General features: G+C 31.7%; 1 protein-coding gene across 2 annotated transcripts in view; it reads right to left on the reverse strand.

Annotated features, from left to right (window-relative positions):
* Positions 1–2,684: 2,684 nt before the first annotated feature.
* Positions 2,685–19,525, reverse strand: part of LOC142332405 (sodium leak channel NALCN-like) — a 70,885-nt gene continuing 54,044 nt past the window's right edge. For both annotated transcript variants that reach the window (XM_075378840.1, XM_075378841.1), the window contains 2 exons: positions 18,476–18,612; positions 2,685–2,926 (listed from right to left, as the gene is read on the reverse strand). Coding sequence is in view for 1 of the 2 variants with exons in the window: in XM_075378841.1 (XP_075234956.1) it covers positions 18,609–18,612 (4 nt within the window). In the remaining variant the exon portion in view is untranslated. The remainder of the gene's footprint in view (positions 2,927–18,475; positions 18,613–19,525) is intronic.

Raw genomic sequence — 19,525 nt, forward strand, 5'->3', positions numbered from 1 at the left:
AATTCAGTCGAGTTACGGTTGTTTGTCTGCGTTTCTGATCAACCGTTAAAAAACGCGGCACCCATTGTGCCGATAGCTATCTATATCCAAATGCTCGTGTAAGATGCGAGTACGGTCAAACTCTTGTATCTTCAACCGTCAATCTTTTAAATCCGCATTGTGGATTTTTGCAGTGCTTTCATCGGTCATGGTGGTTGCAAGGCAACCTACAACAGAGTATAAGAAGCTTTTAAGTATAGCCTACAAACATTCTAAGTACGAGGTAAGTTCTTACCTGAGATACATGCATTTTATACAGAATGTATAATTAATATGTAATGCATGACATAAAAACTACACTTACTTTTTTTTTTCTACAGCGCTATTAAGAAAAATAACTGTATTCAATTTTAATTCATTATAAAACGGGATAAAACATTCATAAAAAAAATTTGATGGAATTCTTATTACCTCTAATGAAAACCTCTATTTAACAAATTTTTCTTGGGATTCTCGATTTCATTATATAAAGATTTGACCATATATGACAGCCTAGCACAGTTATATGACAGCGTAGCACTCTTTGGGTAAAAAGAAAATAGAAAATTATGGTTATGATGAGAATGCTCAGACAGCTCAGTTTCCTGTAATTGTTTTATAAAAACAGAAACCAATCATAAAACTGTAAAAACTTTTTGTTATACGCAAAAGTAAACAAAAGAAAAAAAAAATCAAAAAATTGACTGATACAGTTCCAAACATTTTTTAAATGTTGAAATATAATATACACAAATTTTAAAAGAGAATTAGCAGTGAAAAAAGTAATTTTATTGCTCCCTATGATTATACACGTGTTTAAATTATGCGGTTGTAATATGTGGTATTTAATAAATTCTATAATTCAAGCTTTGAGCCCTGTACTCTACCTTATCCTCCCAAACAGTATTTGAATGCGGGAGGTAATAGAGAGAGAGAACTAGTACAAACATTTCTGCGAGACCTACCTTAAAACTCTCAAAATTGTTGGCCAGATCAGTTGTAATCTAGATAGTTTGCAGCCACCCAACTGTTTGCACAAATGGAGAACCGACTGGAAAAATTATACAGCGAGTTAAACTTTAGCAGAAACATTGCAGAATTTAATAGATTCAAGTTGTAACTGAGAAGTGGAACTCTGTTTCTTTAGAGATTGATGCTGGGACTTCTGAATGTTGTGTTGCTACCATTGATTTGCAATGTAGGTGTTCAAATCGGGTTTTGAAAGGTAATATTGATTTACAACAAGTAAGAACAGCATGCGTGATTTTAATTGTTTGTGTTCATTTAATTAAGCAAAGATCTTTTAAAACCTAATTCGAACACTAGTGCCTTGTCTAGAAGCAGAGCTGGAACAATTTTTCCTGTACAAAAAGCGTGCAGTTCTAAAATCGTTTTCAATTCTTAAATTCAAAGATTTTCTTATAATACCCAAAAGCCATAAAACAATTCCAAATATATATAGGCAATAACCCGTGATGGTGGTGCAAAAACTTTTAATATTTCGAATTTGCAAAAGCTCTTAGCACGAAAGTCATAGAAATTCTTTTGGACCCTAAAATTTTTAGTAAATCTGATAAAATTTTATCGGACTTTATCAGAGTGCTTAGTAGACTCCAAAATATCATATTTCTGCAAGAGTGATCTTAGAGAAAAAATTGCGTTGCACCGTTGTATTTCACTCCAACGTTAAATATATATATTTCTAGCCAAATCTCCTTCCTTTGGAGAATATAAGCCTGAAGTATCTGAAGTTTTATGCAAAAGTGGATTGCCAACAAAAAATTAAATAAATAATTTTTTTTGTTGTTCATCTCCTTCTACAGCTGCAGGTGTCCAGGACATCCTTGTCCACATAGAGGTATTAAACAAAAGGTGCAGTAGGAATGGTTTTTTTTCTCGTCTATAAAGATTCAGTAATGCAGAATCACATCTAAGTCAAAAGAGAACAAAGCCACTGACTGGTAAATAACCCAAAAAAACTTTCACAATTTGGTAGGAAATCTGATGAGAAAATAATAATACCTGATAATGACGCTTTCCAGATGAATCGCACAAGTGAAATTAATGCGCATCAGTTTTTAAGCCCTGAAATCAGGACAGCTAAAAAATCTATTCTTTGTATCTATCGGTACACAAAGGTATTGGTATATAGTCCCGCCTTAATTTTCTGTTGTAACACAATATATTTAATTGAGAAATATCTTGAAAATTTTTGTACAGCTTTCTAAGTAAAGAAAAAGTACAGGCGATGGTCCTAGTTCTTGCATCGAACAGATGTAACTTTAAAAATATTTTTATTAGGTTAGTTTCAATAATTATAGTAAAGATTAAGCGAGCATAATTTACTATACAACATAAATGCAATATACATTACAAGCATTATGTAAATTTCCATAGAAGAAAATAAATCATACATAGATAATATTCACCGCTTAATAACTTTATCATTATCATAACCTCTACAATATGTCACTGAAATAGTTTAAAATAAATATTTATTATTAACACAAGTCTGTCAATCTTGATATGAAAAATAAATTTAACTTAAGATCGTATACATATTCTTTTCTGACAGAATCACTTCTACTTAAAAATATTAAATGTTTAAAATAGACAAGAAAAGTAAATGTGTGTGTTATATATATATATATACAAACACAGGCAAAATCATTTAAAAAATTATATAATTATACTCAGACACCATCATGTAAAATTACATTCAAAATTGTTTTACACTTTCTGTCACTAAATGCATTATTCAAATTTACAATAAAAAACTTTGAACAAGAAAGTTTCATTAAAAATATCTATAATTATTGACTGCTTGGTGGTGCTAATACAGGTACTGTAGGTAAAGTTGAATTCTCCAGCAGATTAGCGGTTAACAATAATGGCATGCTTGATATTCCTGTAAATAAAACCGTTAAGTTAAAACTAATTCATGAACACAACATAAGTTATAATAAAAGTAGATACAGAACAATAGATGTATAAGTAAATAAAATAAATAATTATAGTGAATCGTACTAAATACTAAATTATACTACAAAATAAATAATTGTGTAAGAAACAACACACACACACACACACACATGCATATAATATTTATAACAAACAAATTATGTTTATCAAACTGATATTTGAATAACGGTACTTCTAGAACATTTGAATAACGGTACTTCTAGAACTAAAGTAAATAACTGTTTTCTAGTAAGTTTCCTTCAAATTTCTTGAAAAGTTATATTAAAATTTGTTAAGATATTTTAACAGCAACATATTTTTTTCCGTCAATATATTTCAGAAAAGTTTTAACGACTGAAGATTTAAGTTCTCCATTTATTTATTTATTTACAGCAGCCGCCTAAAATTAAGAATAGTTTACGACGGTCAACTTAGGTTAAGAGATGGCTCTAAGAAGAAACATGCGTGTATATAGAGCTATTTTTTCTGTTTTATGTTGGATATTATGAAAAATGCAGGAGATACAGTTCTGCGATCAGTTTTATTTGATTTTTGAGGTTAAAAGTCATACAAAACCATCCGGTTTAACACCAGAAAGTTTCAGTATGAACTCGTTTCACCAGGAAAACAGAAATACAGGAAAATCTTTCACTAGCTGTAACTCGATAACAAAATGTTTTTTAGATATATGTTTGTATCAACGTTCTCAAGTAGAGCTTATTTCAAACTACAGTATATATATTTTTTTGAAAGAAAGAAGATGACATGACATATTCCAAATATAAACTACACCTTCTTAAAGGTGACTGTCGGAACCGATGACTTTCACAACAATATACTAGCAGCTTTAAAATGACAGTTTACTGATGGCAATTGTCAATTGCTAATTCAGGCAAGCTATCTTCACCTGTTTTTTCATACAGCATATAAAATTATGTTATACATAGCGTAATTTCATGATCCATTATAGTTAAGTGAAAGCAAACTTCTTAAGCGGTGCATCAGCTATTTCATCGGCTAAGATTCCTATGTAACTAGGCACCAAGAAACCGAGATATGGAACATGGTTACTGAAAACAGGGACATGTACAAGAATGTCTCCAATTATTGCATGCTTGCACCGGTAAGACAAATACATAAAATCTGTATCTGAGAAAATATGCCATAAGGGAACATCTAAATGTAACTGCTGGTTAAATCCATCAATGTAAATCGCTTCACCTTATAAAGAAGTATCTTTATTGCAGAAATTCTGTAATAATATTACACGCTTATTGTCTGTTTTTCTTATAACTAATCACCTAAGTAAATATACTAATGAACAGTAAATGTAGCATGTAGTTTAATACTAAGGAAAGATAAAACAAACATTCCCAGAGCTTGAATAATCATAAAACTAAATTAAATGGGAATCTGTAGATTAAGACTGAAAATAAAAACAAAATCACACAGAAGATGCTAAGATTGTCCCTTTATGACGCGTGTAAATCATTATTGGTCAGACTCGACCAGAGAGGGAAAGGCTCACCATTCTTCATTAAAGTGCTTACTATTTGACTAGACAGGAATGATCCGGTAGCAAATCAAATAAAATTTTATGAATGGAGATCCAACATCCCAAGAATTGTACAGAGTAAACTACTAATCGAATTTAGACATTACAAAGATTCAGTAAAATTTAAGTACACATATTTCATCTGCACCCCAAAAGATGTTACAATAAATATTATGCTGTTACTTGTTAACCTATCAAAATGTTTTAAACACTGAATTTTGAGTTCTCTTCCACGTTTAATTCAGGCCGTGCATTCATAAAGCAGGTCTAAATTTATATGGAGTGATACTGAGATTTTTTTGTTGATTTAGATTCTAAACAAAAAGACTTACACTCACTAATGTAATGTGTAATTGTAAGATATTAAATTTGTTGTGGTAGGCAGAGCTGGCAATTTATGCCAGTAGTGGAATGAGTCGGTCATATTAGCTAGTGCAGCAGAAGACAGTCGAGTAGTAACAATGGCTGAGGTTCGCTTATCGTTTGTTGAATGCAAGGCTGTACTGAAGTGGTACTAGAAGTACAAGAACATTCATGAGGTACAATGCCAGTGGCAGATAGAGTTTGGAACAAGGAATGCTACATGTGATGAATGATGACGACCCAGATCGAAGGATGGAGTACTGTGAGTGGTTTCTGCTCATGGTTGGTGAGGATGAGGAATTTGCAGGGAAGTTTGTGTGGACTGATGAGGCGCAATTCAAAATTAACGGTACTGTGAACCATGTGGGCTCCTGAAAATCAGGAGCCCATATGGTTCAGGAGCGTCAGGATTAAGGAAAGGAACTCTTAGAAAAGGAAACTTTTCTAAGAGTGATGGCTGATTGGAGTTCCATTTTCTCAACTCAAAGCCACCAAGTGATAATAATTTTACCACTTCGTCTATGAGTTGTTTTGCAGTGTCAATATCAGCAGAGCCAGTAACTATCAACATAGGTATGATTCGATAAAGCATGAGCAGCGAGAGGAAATTTGGATCCCTCATCAGTAACAAGTTGTTGAAGTACACGTTGGGCAAGATACGCTGAAGGTTTCAAATTGTAGGTTATGGTGTTTAATTAGAATTCTTTGACACGAGAAATAGAATCAGGACGCCAAAAAATATGTTGGAGCTTTCTGTCCTGAGGTAGGAGACGACCTACATGGAAGACATTCGTTGCAAATTGCATCAGTGAAGTGGAAGATTTAACAAAGGAATGCACCTGGCATCAAGTTTCATCAGCATCCAATCCTTCAGATATGGTGTCATGCGGAGTCACTCCTCAAGGTCTCATAAATAACGAGTTATGGTGGCACGGTCCGTCTTGGTTGATAGAAACCCCATCACAATGGCCGTCACTTACATTTGTGGCAACCTTAATTAGTGATATTCCTGAAATGCATCATACTGTAAGTTTTGTCGCATTCACCTCCTCAGATGACATTTTGAAGGAATCATCTTCTCTTCCACAAGTCCAGCGAAAAATTGCATATTGTCTTTGTTTTATAAAAAATTGTAAAGGTTCAAAGAATTCACAAAATTTTGGGCCACTCACTACTAAGGAATTAAAAACATCCTTAAACACTTGCATAAAATTAGCACAATGCGTCCGTCTGTTATTCCCAAGAACTCACGAATTTGGAAAGTGGGTGGGAATTAGCTACTAAATCAACTATACGTGACTTGCACTCATTGATAATGCTGGTCTTCTTAGAGTTGGAGGAAGGCTACAAAATTCCGAGCTTCCATTTCACAAATACATCAAATCATCTTACCACCGCGTCATCATCTTACGCGACTACTAATTGAGCAAGAGCATAAACGACTTATGCATGCTGGTTCACAGTTATTGATCAGCTCACTTCGATCCAACTATTGGATACCTTCGGCGAGAAGGATTATACATTCTAGATAAATGTACACGTTGTTTTTGGTTATCAGCAAAACCACATAACCAGCTCATGGGAAGTCTACCTAGCAAGCGAGTTGTTCCTGCACGGTGTGGACTTTGCTGGCCCATTCTTCATAAAATCTGGCACATGTCGCAGCAAAGGTCGCATTAAATGTTACGTTTCAGTATTTGTTTGCATTATTACGCATGCCGTTCACTTAGAACTCGTAAGTAACTTAACTTCTGATGCTTTCCTAGCAGTTCTTCGTCGATTCATGCCACGCCAAGGAATCTGTGCAAATATCTATAGTGACAACAGTTCAAATTTCATCGGTGCCTGTTAACAAGCTTTGTGAAAATTATACCATGCTGAAAAATAATAATACAGCCATTTTGGAGAATCTGTCAGTGGATTGTTGTCAATGGCATTTTAACCCTCCTAGCGCACACCATTTTGGCGGCATGTGCGAAAGTGCAGTCAAGGCAATGAAATACCATCTCCATCGCATTGCTGGTAATAATTGTCTAACTTTTGAAGAAATTATGACACTATATTGAGGATATGGAACAAAACAAATCAAATGTAATGATGGATTTGTATGTAATAAAAAGTAACCAAATTCAGGATGTTTTCCATTAGATATATTTTGAAATCTACAGAGGGGTCCAAAACTATGTCCTCACTGTTTGCTAGTCCGTATCTAATGACAAATCTGACAAAGTGACAATTTTTGGTACTAAGAGGGGCTTATGGTGTGTGTTAGAAATGACCACCAGCAGCTTCTATACAACGCCCACGGTGCCAAACTGCACACCAAACTACAGCTGTTAGTGTAATGGTATAATGGCAGCAAATGACTATGACTTTTTCACATAGGTCATTGATTGTTGCAGATTTTTGTCAATACATGTAATTTTTGACGGTCCCATGTCATTTTTGACGGTCCCCCAGAGATAGAAATCCGGAAGTGAAAAATCAGGAGACCAAGGTGGGTATTCAACAGCATCTCAACCCATCCACCCATGTCCAGGTAGTTTTATTGAGGTACAACCTGACATCTTGATGGTAGTGAGGCGGGCCTCTGTCATGTTGCATGTAAAAAAGTTAATCACCACACAGATTTTGGATGGCAGGCAAAATCCTTGTCTGAAGCATATCAAGATACGCCCTACCAGTTACAGTACCCCAAACCACGCACTTAAAGACTACATTACATGTTGTGTATTTAATATTATGTTTTATATATTCAGATTTAGTTTTTAAATAATCTAAATCAGTTTCATTCAAAGCTTTGTCAATCTTGTCAGTTTTATAGATTTCATTAAGAACTGTATTAGCTTTGTTTTTTATATATCTTAATTGCGAAAAATGTAGTGAAAAATTCAGTGTACTAATATTACGATCTCATGTTTTTAAAATCATTATAACATGATGAATTGCATTATGTTACAATATTAATTATATTATTGTATTATGTTATAACATTATGTTGCATAATATTGAATTTTCTTTAATCAATGTAAGATTACTAATCTTTAAGTTTTGCCAAAGTCCAATACTTTGGCAAACGAGCTATGTTTAATTTTTGTAATTTACCCAACATCAACCAATATACCCTTGTACATTAACATCTTAACATCTTGTACAAAATAAATAAGTTTGAAAATTACCTTTGAAAGTTTCAGAATGGAGTCCATTAAAATTTTTTAATCATTAATAGCTCCATAAATACTTTATACTTCCATGTACCAAGTACACCCAGGTTTGGAAAATTGGAAGTAATAAAAAAAATTTGCTACTTTGCATTTTATTTACAAAATTAACATAGAAGATTGAATGTATAATAAGTAGTATTTGTTATTTCCTTTATGTTATTAAATCAGTCTATACTGGAAATATTTAATTAAAAACATAGAAATTATAATAGTTATTTACCTAATTCTGTAATCGGTGTTCTAGTTTCCATCATCCATAGAATTGCTATTATCTTCATAATCGGTGTTCAAAATATATCTCTTGAACAATTTTTTAATCAGCATACTTCTGACCAGGCCACAATAATCCACTCATAAATCTGTATTTAAGACGCTTTCTTAATTTTACCAAATGATGTCTCTTTTGTCATGTTGGACTTCCAGTGTGTGTATTGTTTAGGGAGATTTGTTTTTATAGTCTGTTTACATAGATATCTGGAGCTTGCAGATTAGATGATATTCCATCTGAAATATTAACCATATCACACTAGCAATCAGTCTTTGCTTTACATCAATGGTTGTATGACGCCTAAAACTGTCCATTACAAGGAAGATTTTCATAATAAAGCTTTGATCAACACTCCCAGATGCATTTAATTCAGTTCAGTACTAATTCATTATTCATCTGTCCCTTTTCTTGGGCTTATATGAAAATATCTGCTGAAAAGTTTTTACTTTTTGGTAGAGATTTTCTTTTAAAAATTGTATGTGTATTTTGTATGTCCAAAATTGCATACTGTATTTTCTTTCGTTCCAAAAGTATTCTTAACAGTTTTGTTTTTCGTAACCAACAGTTTCTGTCTACACTGTTTGCATCTTCTACACTTTCAGTTATTGTTGTTGATGGTGTATTTCAAAAGTCACCGGTGTTGGATCACATTCTTAATTTGATTTAGGAAATAATTGTTCTTTTTGCATAAATTTATAATATATCTTTGAAATTCTGTCATTTGTTTTCACATGTTTCTGGTATCTGCTGTGCTATTATCATCCTTCTTCAAACAAAGAAACTGTGTCAGCAAAGAAATTGGTATACCCAGTTAAGACTCAAATCCATCCGTACTGATATTTATCCATCTGCGATTCCAGGGCTTTCATCCAACACATGTCTGTAGAAATCATGAATCTAAACTGTGGTACATACTTTATAATTGCAAATTTTTCTTCTATTTTTTTATATTTCATTTTTTCCACCAAAATGATCTGTTATTTTTACTGGCTCTGAGACATTTATTTTCTTTCTTTCATCACTCACAAACTTAGCGCTTTACTGTATCAAATTTTCTGCCTGTTGTACAATTTCCATGCTCCTTTACGTAAATTTTCTGCAGCAGTGAATGAAAGCAGTCTCTTTTTCACTTATTCTATATTTTTGCTGTACGTGAAACTTTTATATACTGAGCATTATCACAGTGAAAACTAAACATAAAATGACTACAAAGTAATCGATAAAAATATACTTGGATGAAATAAAAATAGGCTGTGAGTGAGAAAAATACAAAGGACAGCTTCCAGTGATTTTGATGTTATGTTGTAGATATGTTATGTTGTCTTTTCTAATACTGATAATTACTCATAGCCAAGTTTTCTGTTTTATCTAAATGATTTTATTTCACTGGATGTAGGTTCATAGACAAAATGAAACAGTTTGTATTACATATCTGTAGGGATTGATTAACATACATATATAATCTGTGACATGTCACCTACCGTCCTTTAGGACCTGAGGCATTATGAGACAACAGAAATCAAATAAATAAGTTTATCAATATTCAAGCATATTAGACATGTCGTTCAAATTTGGCATATCAAGTGATAAGGATTTATTTTATTAAGAATGCTAATTTATTTTGTTTGAAAATGACAGAACAAAGGATTTGCATTAAATTTTATGATAAAAATGGAATAAAGTGCAATCGAGTAGTGAAAGTTTTAAAGAAGGCTTTTGGTGAGGATGATACTAAGTATTTATGATGTTGACACTAAGGATTTATGAGTAATACAATCAATTTTCAAGAAAGCCGTGTCTCAAGGCCTTAGGTTGAAAACAACAGAAAAGTTAGACATTCTAACACGTCTATAACCTATTTTACCAAGATAAATACATTCTGATCAATAATCACTATTAGAGAAGTTGCTGAAGTGGTGGGATTCTCTTATGGTTCATATGAAACCGTTTTGACTGACATTTTGGATATGAAATTAGTAGCAGCATAATTTGTTTCAAAACTGTTAAATTTTCAAAAAAAACCATCACAGAACAATTTTTAGCTGAAGATTCAGAATTCAAACATGTCATTACAGCTGATAGAATGTGGGTCATCTGTTATGACACTGAAATAAAGGTCTAATCATCCCGATAGAAATTTTCTTAAGAACTGTGGCCGAAAAAAAGCTTGCCAAAGTTTGATAAAATGTTAAGGTTCTCCGTACTTTTTTTTTCTATTACAGTGGCGTCATCCATTATGAATTCTTACCATAAGGTTATGCAGTGAATAAATATCATTACTTAGCAGTTTTACACCATTTACTATATAAATGGTAATCTGAAGAAAACACCACTAATGTGAGCAAACAATATTTGGATTTTGCGCCACAATAGCATTTCGGCTCACACTTGATTAATAATTCATCATGATTATTTAGTCAAAAACAACATCCTAATGATACCGCAGGCTTCATATTTTCCAGACATGACATCCTGTAACTTGTTCATGTTTCCACTGATGTGAGAACATTGAAGGAACAACAATTTAGATGATATATGAAATAAAGAAAAATTTGCTAAAAAAAGTGAACTTATGCTACACCTGAGAATTCACTTTCTAATAATTTTTTGAGGGAGGAATGGAAGAAACGCTGGCATATGTGTTCACATCTGTAGATATATTTGTTGATAAAAATGTTATTAATTTTGTGTTTAATATATGTGCAGATGTTTTGTGTCATTTTAATTTACAGGCTGAGATTTGTAGGTGCAAAATTTCTAATGTGTGAAAGGTGTAAGTAATTGTACCTTATGCTGACATGTTACCTAGCATTTTGATGTGCCCATTGTTTACTGTTATGTTATAAAATAAATAATCTCTAATGCGGTTGTAAAGTTGTATTATGGTGATAGATTTAAATATACATATAAACTGATCTGGTGGGTAAATTTATGTTTAATTTCTAAATTGTATATGAGATTATTATTGTACAATTTTTTTATTTCTTCTCTATTTTTAGAAACAACAGAACAGTCTGATACCAGGTTTAAGGGCAACAAATGAAATGTTAACATTACAAGATCATACAGAAGAAAAAGCTAAAGAGACAACTGTTTATCGTGAAAGTGAAGTAGATAATAAGGTAAGTTAATTGCTCATTAATTTCTGACTTACTATTTATAGATACTGCTCCAAAACTTCTTATTCCAAAATGTAAATTATTTAGCGTTTTTTTTTTCTTATTTGAACTTTTGGTTCTTATGAACTGTCATGCTATGAACTTATCTGATATGCTACATTTTAGCATCTCCAACATTCATTGACACTGATTTTTTATGATTTCACTTTATGTAAGAAAGTGATAAAAATAAAATGATGTAGTTTAATATATTTTATGAAGCAGTTACTGTAATACCAGTAAAATGATAATCGATCTTTCATATATTTGGCAACCAAGTATCCTAAAACCCTGAAAGGTGACGAACCTCCATAGATTTTTTTTGAAATTGTTAACCAATACAGCTAAAATATGATTATGCCGAAAATGTGATGAGGAAACCTGGGAATTTCATCTACAAACAACAAAGATATTTAGCCAAATGTCTTCATATTAAAATCATGAGATATATTAATTCAGTCAATATCCAACATTCCTTAAAATTTATAAGTTTTCCTAAACTTTTATTAGCTACAAATTATCTATGAACATTATAAATAAAAAATATTAGCAAAAAATATGATTATGGCTTTCGGCGGAAAATACCCTGTAATATCGAAAATAGAATTTGATATTAAATTTGGTAAGAACGATATTTTAAATGTTCAAGGAAAAGTATATTTAAAATCTTAACAAAGATGTGCCGGTTTTTTTAAATCGGTTTTGATATATTTGTTGAATAATTCAACAAGGAAAAGAATAAGTCCTAAAGAAAAGATCCTGTAACTTGTATATAACTTCAGAGTGAGGTGTGGATGCCTTTTTAGAGAGAATAGAACAGAATTAAAATGTCAGAATGAGATTGCTACAAACTGTGAAAAAATTGTCCATTTCCAAGTAAAGGTAAACATTTGTTTTCAAGTGTAGATAATATTCATAAAGGATTGAATTTATGTTCATCTTAGAAATACAAGGATTTTTATTGTTAGTTTAGTATGAGGTCTAAATAAAGTAGCACCATCCCACATACTCTGTTAGCATTCTGCCTAATTTATTTTAAATAGTAAATTAATATTTTAAACTACATAAAAATTATATATAATTCATATATTTAATGTTAATTAGAAGTGATTAGCAAGCAAAGTAAGCGTTAGGTTAAGTTTTGTTTTGTAAAAAAAAAAAAAAAAAACAAAATGTAATGTCATTTCAGCATACTGAACTTTATACAATATCAATATAATCTAATCACACTAAACCTTAGCATTACTTCACAGGATGAGATGAATGATTTGTAGCGTGTGTGAAAATGCCATGCCTGACCGGGATTTGAACCCGGGACCAATCACACTTAACCTAATGCTCGCTTTCCTCACTAACACCTCTAATTAACGTTAAATATACAAATTATATGCAATTTTATACACAATGATAGTAGACCACATGTACTGTTGTGGTCAAGGATTTTTATTGCTAGTTTAATATGAGGTCTAAATAAAGTAGCACCATCCCACATAATCTGTTAGCATTCTGCCTAATTTATTTTAAATAGTAAATTAATATTTTAATCTACATAAAAATTATATATAATTATTGTAGATTGCATACTTAAGTAGCACTGAACTCTTTTATTATATGAATAAAAACTACTATTTATTATTATTTTGGTTATTGATGATTTCAGGACAGGTCTGATTTAAAAGGTTTGACTCCCCTGACGGAGAGTCTTAGTCGTTAAGACTTTGGGGATTGGCGTCCCCACAGCCCTAGCCTCTGCAGCTTTTCTGCCCATTATTGAACACTGTAATGAGCTGCAGAACACTTAACATTGTGCACATTTACTACACCAAGAACACCACACAAATTACAACATATACCCTTACACAACTCCACAACATCGTACACTGTTTTTTCTTACATTTACATTTGGTGGTGTTGTGACATCTTATGAAACACAACCATAACCCAAGGTGGAAACTATCGTGCCAATGGGTGGATGGCTGTGTGTAGTGAGTCTCGAACGATGCCCTCTGACCACCAGGGTGAACCCAGTTGTATTTAGCTCTAGCTCCAGTACACGTGCATTCTGCTGGAATGGTCCATTATATCACCGGTACTCATAGGGCCAAAATTTCAAGCCTTCAAGCAAACTTCATGATGGTTGGTGGCCAGTCTGAAAAAAACCACCTCAAATAGTCTAGTGAAAAGATCTTGCTCAACATTGTCTGACAAGGATAACAGTTCAGACCATAACATTAATCTAAATGATGAGAAATCAAATCTGCAATACAAGAACATCAGATTTGTAGTTCTTTGAAATAATCAGGAAGGTGGCTTCCTTCATAAGGTCTCGCGTTTCCTAATAAACAAAGTTGTAATGGGTTCAAGTGGTTCCCCAAAGAAGTTAAGAAGTTACTAGACGGATGATCGAAAATTTTAATAATGAGCAGAGTTGATGTATCTTATGTCTTCATAGTATGGGTAATATAAACATAAGTGCAGAATCCCACAAAACCCTAAATATGAGTCAGGGAGTAATTTTTTGCAGAGACTAAAACAGCTTATGAGCTTCGTCCCCAATATGTAGAAGTAAAGCATATAATAAAAAGGCACAACGGAATGGAAGAACCAACACCATCTCTTAAACTGACTTAACCTTCCAGTCCCACTGGAAAAAATAAAAATTTGTTATCTTTCAGTTCGAGTACAACTTTTCATTCCTAACCCTCAATGATGTTTTAAATGCCAAGGGTGTGGTCACACTACATCATTTTGCTCGAAAACAGAGATCTGTGCTTGATGTGCAAAGGAAGGCCACAATGATACTAACTGCCACGAAGATGAAGAAAAATGTGCAAGTTGCAGTGGTTTTTATCTTTTTCAGTGGCACACAGAATATAAAAAGACAATTAACTCAAGGAGCCTGGTTAAACCAGATGTATCTTTTGCCACCGCTACATCAAAATAAGCTCCTACAAATTAGATAATCAGCTGTGCGGATCCTGCAATGTGAATGAAACATGCAAATCATCGAGACTCCCACGTGGAATATTTCCAAAGCATCCTGTATGGGAAAAGTATTACAAAAATGTAAACTCATTGTTTGGGATGAATGCACGATGGCACATAAAAAATCGCTTAAAGCTCTTGATCGATCGTTACGAGATTTGCGTGGAAACGTTCAACCGTTCGGGAATGCTTTGATTTTGCTCGCAGGAGATTTTAGGCAAACATTGCCTGTAATTTCTCGATCGACACCAGCAGACGAAATAAATGCTTGTCTGAAATATTCAACACTGTGGCGACATGTATGTACATTGCAGACGACTACGAATATGCGTGTCCAGTTGCAGAATGATCCATCAGCTGAGGTATTCTCATGACAGTTACTGGATATTGGAAACGGACAGCTGCCAGTCGATGAGACGTCCAGACGAATATCATTTCCTGATAATTTTTTGTAATTTAGTAACTTCGAAAGAAGAACTGATCGAGAAAGTATTTCCTGATATTCAAATTAATCATAGAAATCACGATCGGATCAGTGAACGAGCTATCCTTGACGCAAAGAATAAAGATGTCTATCAACTTGTTATTCAATCCAGCATTCAAAGAGAGGAAATTACATATAAGTCCATAGACACCGTTGTGGAAGCAGATGAAGTAGTTAATTATCCAACGGAATTTTTAAACTCACTTGTTCTGCCAGGGATGCCACCACACATATTAAAATTGAAAATAGGTGTGCCAATTATCCTGTTGCGGAATATTAATCGGCCAAAACTCTGCAACGGCACGCTACTTGCAGTTAAAAAATTGATGAATAATGTAGTGGAAGCAATGATTTTAATGGGGCCTTTCAAAGGTGAAGATGTTCTCATTCCTCGAATACCCATGATCCCGACCGATACACCATTTACAGCTAATATATATATATATATATATATATATATATAGATAGATATCAAATCGTTTAATACAATTATAATTAAATGTAGCTGATCTGGTGGCATAAATTTTATCTCTTAATATTATAGGAAAATGAAATTAGGATACATTTAAATTTTTGTTGAGTAGTCTAGTATAAATTTTGCACCTTATCTTATGAAACATTAAAATACATTTTAATATTAAAAAAATATTATATGATAACCTGAACATGAGAAAAGTAGTATAAACAGTATCAAATAATAATGAAAAGTAATGAAACTATACAAATAATAAAATAAGCCATCTTCTACTAACTTAAAAGGAAAAGTTGAATACATCATTACCAGATTTTTACAAAAGACACATTTTTACAAAACCTTTGAGTTCCTTAGAAATTAATGAGATAATCTGAAAAATGATAAGGCTGGTGGAGTTGATATAAATATAAACATCTTCAAAAGAAAGTTACTTAATAACTGTACCACTTGAACATATTTTCAATCTATACACAGAAAAATCTATTTGGTCTTCTGCTTCAAAAGTAGCAGAAGTTAAACCGGTATTCAAATCTGGAGAAACATTTTTAACCACAAACTAACTATAGACTGATATCTTTAATATCTAATATATAAAAAATATTAGATAAATTATTCATAAAAGAATTTTCAATTTTATTGATGAATACAGTATTATTTTGACAAGATAATAAGGCTTTGTTGAAAACAAGGGCACATGGGATGCTCTAGGTTATATTACACATTTTATTTATGAAAAATTGAACTTAGGAGCTCTATTAATTGCTAATTTTTTAGACTTGTCTAACTAAAGTCTTTGATACTGTAAATCATAAAATTTTGTTCTAAAAATTGCACAGATATGACATTCAGGGTATGATATTAGATCAAATTTTTCAGAACAACACATTGCCAGGTGTTTCATCTTTCCATTTTTTTTTATAAAACAATGATATAATGATATTTTAATTATTGCACCAATTTTTAAATCTGTACTATTAATATAATCCAAATGAGGATCATATTCAAAAGCAGTTCCAATCTTAAAAGTGGCTTTCCTGTTGTATACCATCGTAAAACAGAGCCTCACGCTCTTTCATAGTCTCATGTAAATGTGATATTGACATTTGCCTTGCATCTGTATATTTTTTACCAATATTACATTTTTTCTGTTTAGGTATGATTTTAGAAAAAGAACTCAACAAATACCACCAAAATAGATACACAAATAAATAAATAAACTTGAATAATCAAATTTTTATTGCTAATCAAATACTGCCAAAATCATTCTCTATAAAAATGATGGTGCATGGATTTGTTTTTCATATGTGCTCACATTTTTATTTTAGCTGCTATTGGTGCAGAGCAGACCAATGGTGGTGCACTGGGTGGCTGCACACAGCACCCCTCCACATTAAAAGCAAAGCTTTACTTTGTACTTTCTCCCACTAGAAGCAGTCTATTGTTAATTAATTTAAGATTGTTTATAAATTTCTAAGTGTAGATTATTTTTATTTATATTTTATATATGTATCCTTATTTACTTATTATTATTTATTAATTTTATTTTTTAAATTTTTTTAATAAAAGAAAGGGATTATTAATTAATATTTAGCAGTAAAAAAAGGATTCTATATTTAGTGTGAGAGAGCCATTGCGCATAGCTCCATCCAAGCAGTTCGTTGTCAATTAATTGACAGATTATGTTTAATTTCTAACTGTACATTATTTTTATTTATATTTTATATTTGTATATTTTTTTACTTATTATTTATTTAATTTTATAAATTTTAATAATCAAATATTTTTCACCTACCACAGAACCAATATATCATATTACCTGAGAAATCGAATACTACAACTATATGTATATGTATAGTTAGGTATATATGCTATATATGTACCTGACTACTGTACATATATCAAAGTAACAAATTAAAATTGTATTCAATAATTACCAATTATCAGCAGCTTACGCTCTTGTGATTATGTAGACTGAATTTAGTGCAACTGACCACTACCTAGCAGACAGCCAATATACTACGTAAAAATTTATTGCCAGAGTACAAAATATCCGTCACTAAGTGGAGAGTCAACATACTATGTATGGAGGCAATGAAGCATTATCTTTTTAACTTGTTTTTCTTTTATTGTTGTTTTTAATATTTTTTCAAGATGAAATGTATCTAAACCTTCTCAGTTATGCCAAGAAACATAGGTAAAAATTTGATTGCGATTGATCAGATAGTTTTTTTTTTTATCGGAAACAAAAAAAAACCCTTCCTTTTCATATAATAATATAATTAAACATTTTTTTCCAGTTTAGCTGAATTCTAGATAAATTAATACAAAAAAAAAAAAAAAATTAATACTTTCTTTGGCACTAAAAGTAAATCTGTAGATAAAGGATTAATTTGGAATTTATTGCCAATGAAATGTTGTGAATAATAAATTATTTTTAATTTGGTTATCTTAATTTTCTTATTATTACTGACACTTGTTGTATCAAGTTTTTGCTAATGCCCAAGCTTGTGCTGGAACGATTTGTTTAGATCGGTTCTGCAGATAATGAAATAGGATTTATTAAAAATATAAAATCTTAACCCCAAATCTTTTATTTAAAGATTAATTTTGTTACCAATTTAATGAATGTATCCAAGAAAGTGTACATTTAAAAACCATTTTTGGCTGCTTTTCACGATTATTATTGTTATACAACCCAATATTCACTTAGTTTTTAAATCTACTTTACTGACACATTAACTGGTACTTGAAGAAAATAGTATCTTAACCATTTCCTATTTAAAAGTCTTATATACTTTGTATCGCTAGTGTAATTCAGAAAAATTGTTTAAAAAATATTTCATGAAATTTGATACAATTGACCTGGAATTACACAGGCACAAACAAACATATATATCACTAAAATATGGAAACTTTCTCCTTATTTACATCACAAAAAGGAGTATTTCTCCTCCTGCTACAGCAATATAAAAATATGAACTTACTTTAAAACATCATGGAAAGTTACATCTTCTCCATTATGTAAACGCTCTAATTCATAACACATGTGCTTGAACAAAAGACGATCTTTCTGTGGATCCACTTCTAATCTCCCTCGTAAAAGTCTTAAAATGAACCTTACCTAAAAAAATACCCACAAGAAATTAGCATAAAATTATCTTATATTTCATTAGTTTAAATGTTATCTGTTTAGAAAATAAAAAGTAAGTTTATTCATTCATTGAACACAATAAATGCCTAAGTAAAACTCAGTAATTGTGTTAATAGATAATTTTCAAAAAAAAAAATAGTGATGTATTACTACAAAATTATCATAATTATTCTAAAATCTGATATTTAATTATTCAGTAATTCAACGATTAAAACTAGCACTTCAATGATTAAAAAGACAGTGAGTGATAAACAGATCTTAAATTCAGTGTCCAGGCCTATTTCAAAGCTGAATTCATACTGACAAAAAAAAATGTTTTAGAGAAAAGGATTTTATTGTATAATAAATTACCCAAATATCTACTTTACTTCTTCACATAGTCACACATATGAAGGTGGTGTCATGATACTTATCAATCATGATAATGCCTTTAGCAAACTCTGATTGAAGAACTCCATGGAACAGGATATCCACTCAGTCAATGACACCAACCATGAGCTCTTCTTTGGTTTCAAGGCATCACAGTTTCCAACTTAGAAAATTTTGATTTTCCAACTCAGAGTTGGAAACTCTTCACTAAGTTTCCAACTTAAAAAAGAAATGGTAGTTAAAGTATATTGATTTCAGGTTATACATAATGATAAAAAAAAATCATTAACGGCTTAAGTAAAGCCTTAGTGTAAACTGGGAATTGAGACCACACACTATCATATGAAGGACAGAAACAACATTTTTTGAGCATCCCACTCTGTTTTCTGAACTCAACTCCAAAGCTTCTTTAGAATTCGATAATGAACTTCTAACATAATTGTGGTTACAAGTTTCATGAATTCTGCCAGAAAAAGTACCCTTGCTGTCCTAAAACACTGGACTCACCTTTTTT

This window comes from Lycorma delicatula, chromosome 11, assembly GCF_047948215.1.
Source record: "Lycorma delicatula isolate Av1 chromosome 11, ASM4794821v1, whole genome shotgun sequence".
NCBI classification, from domain to species: Eukaryota; Metazoa; Arthropoda; class Insecta; order Hemiptera; family Fulgoridae; genus Lycorma; species Lycorma delicatula.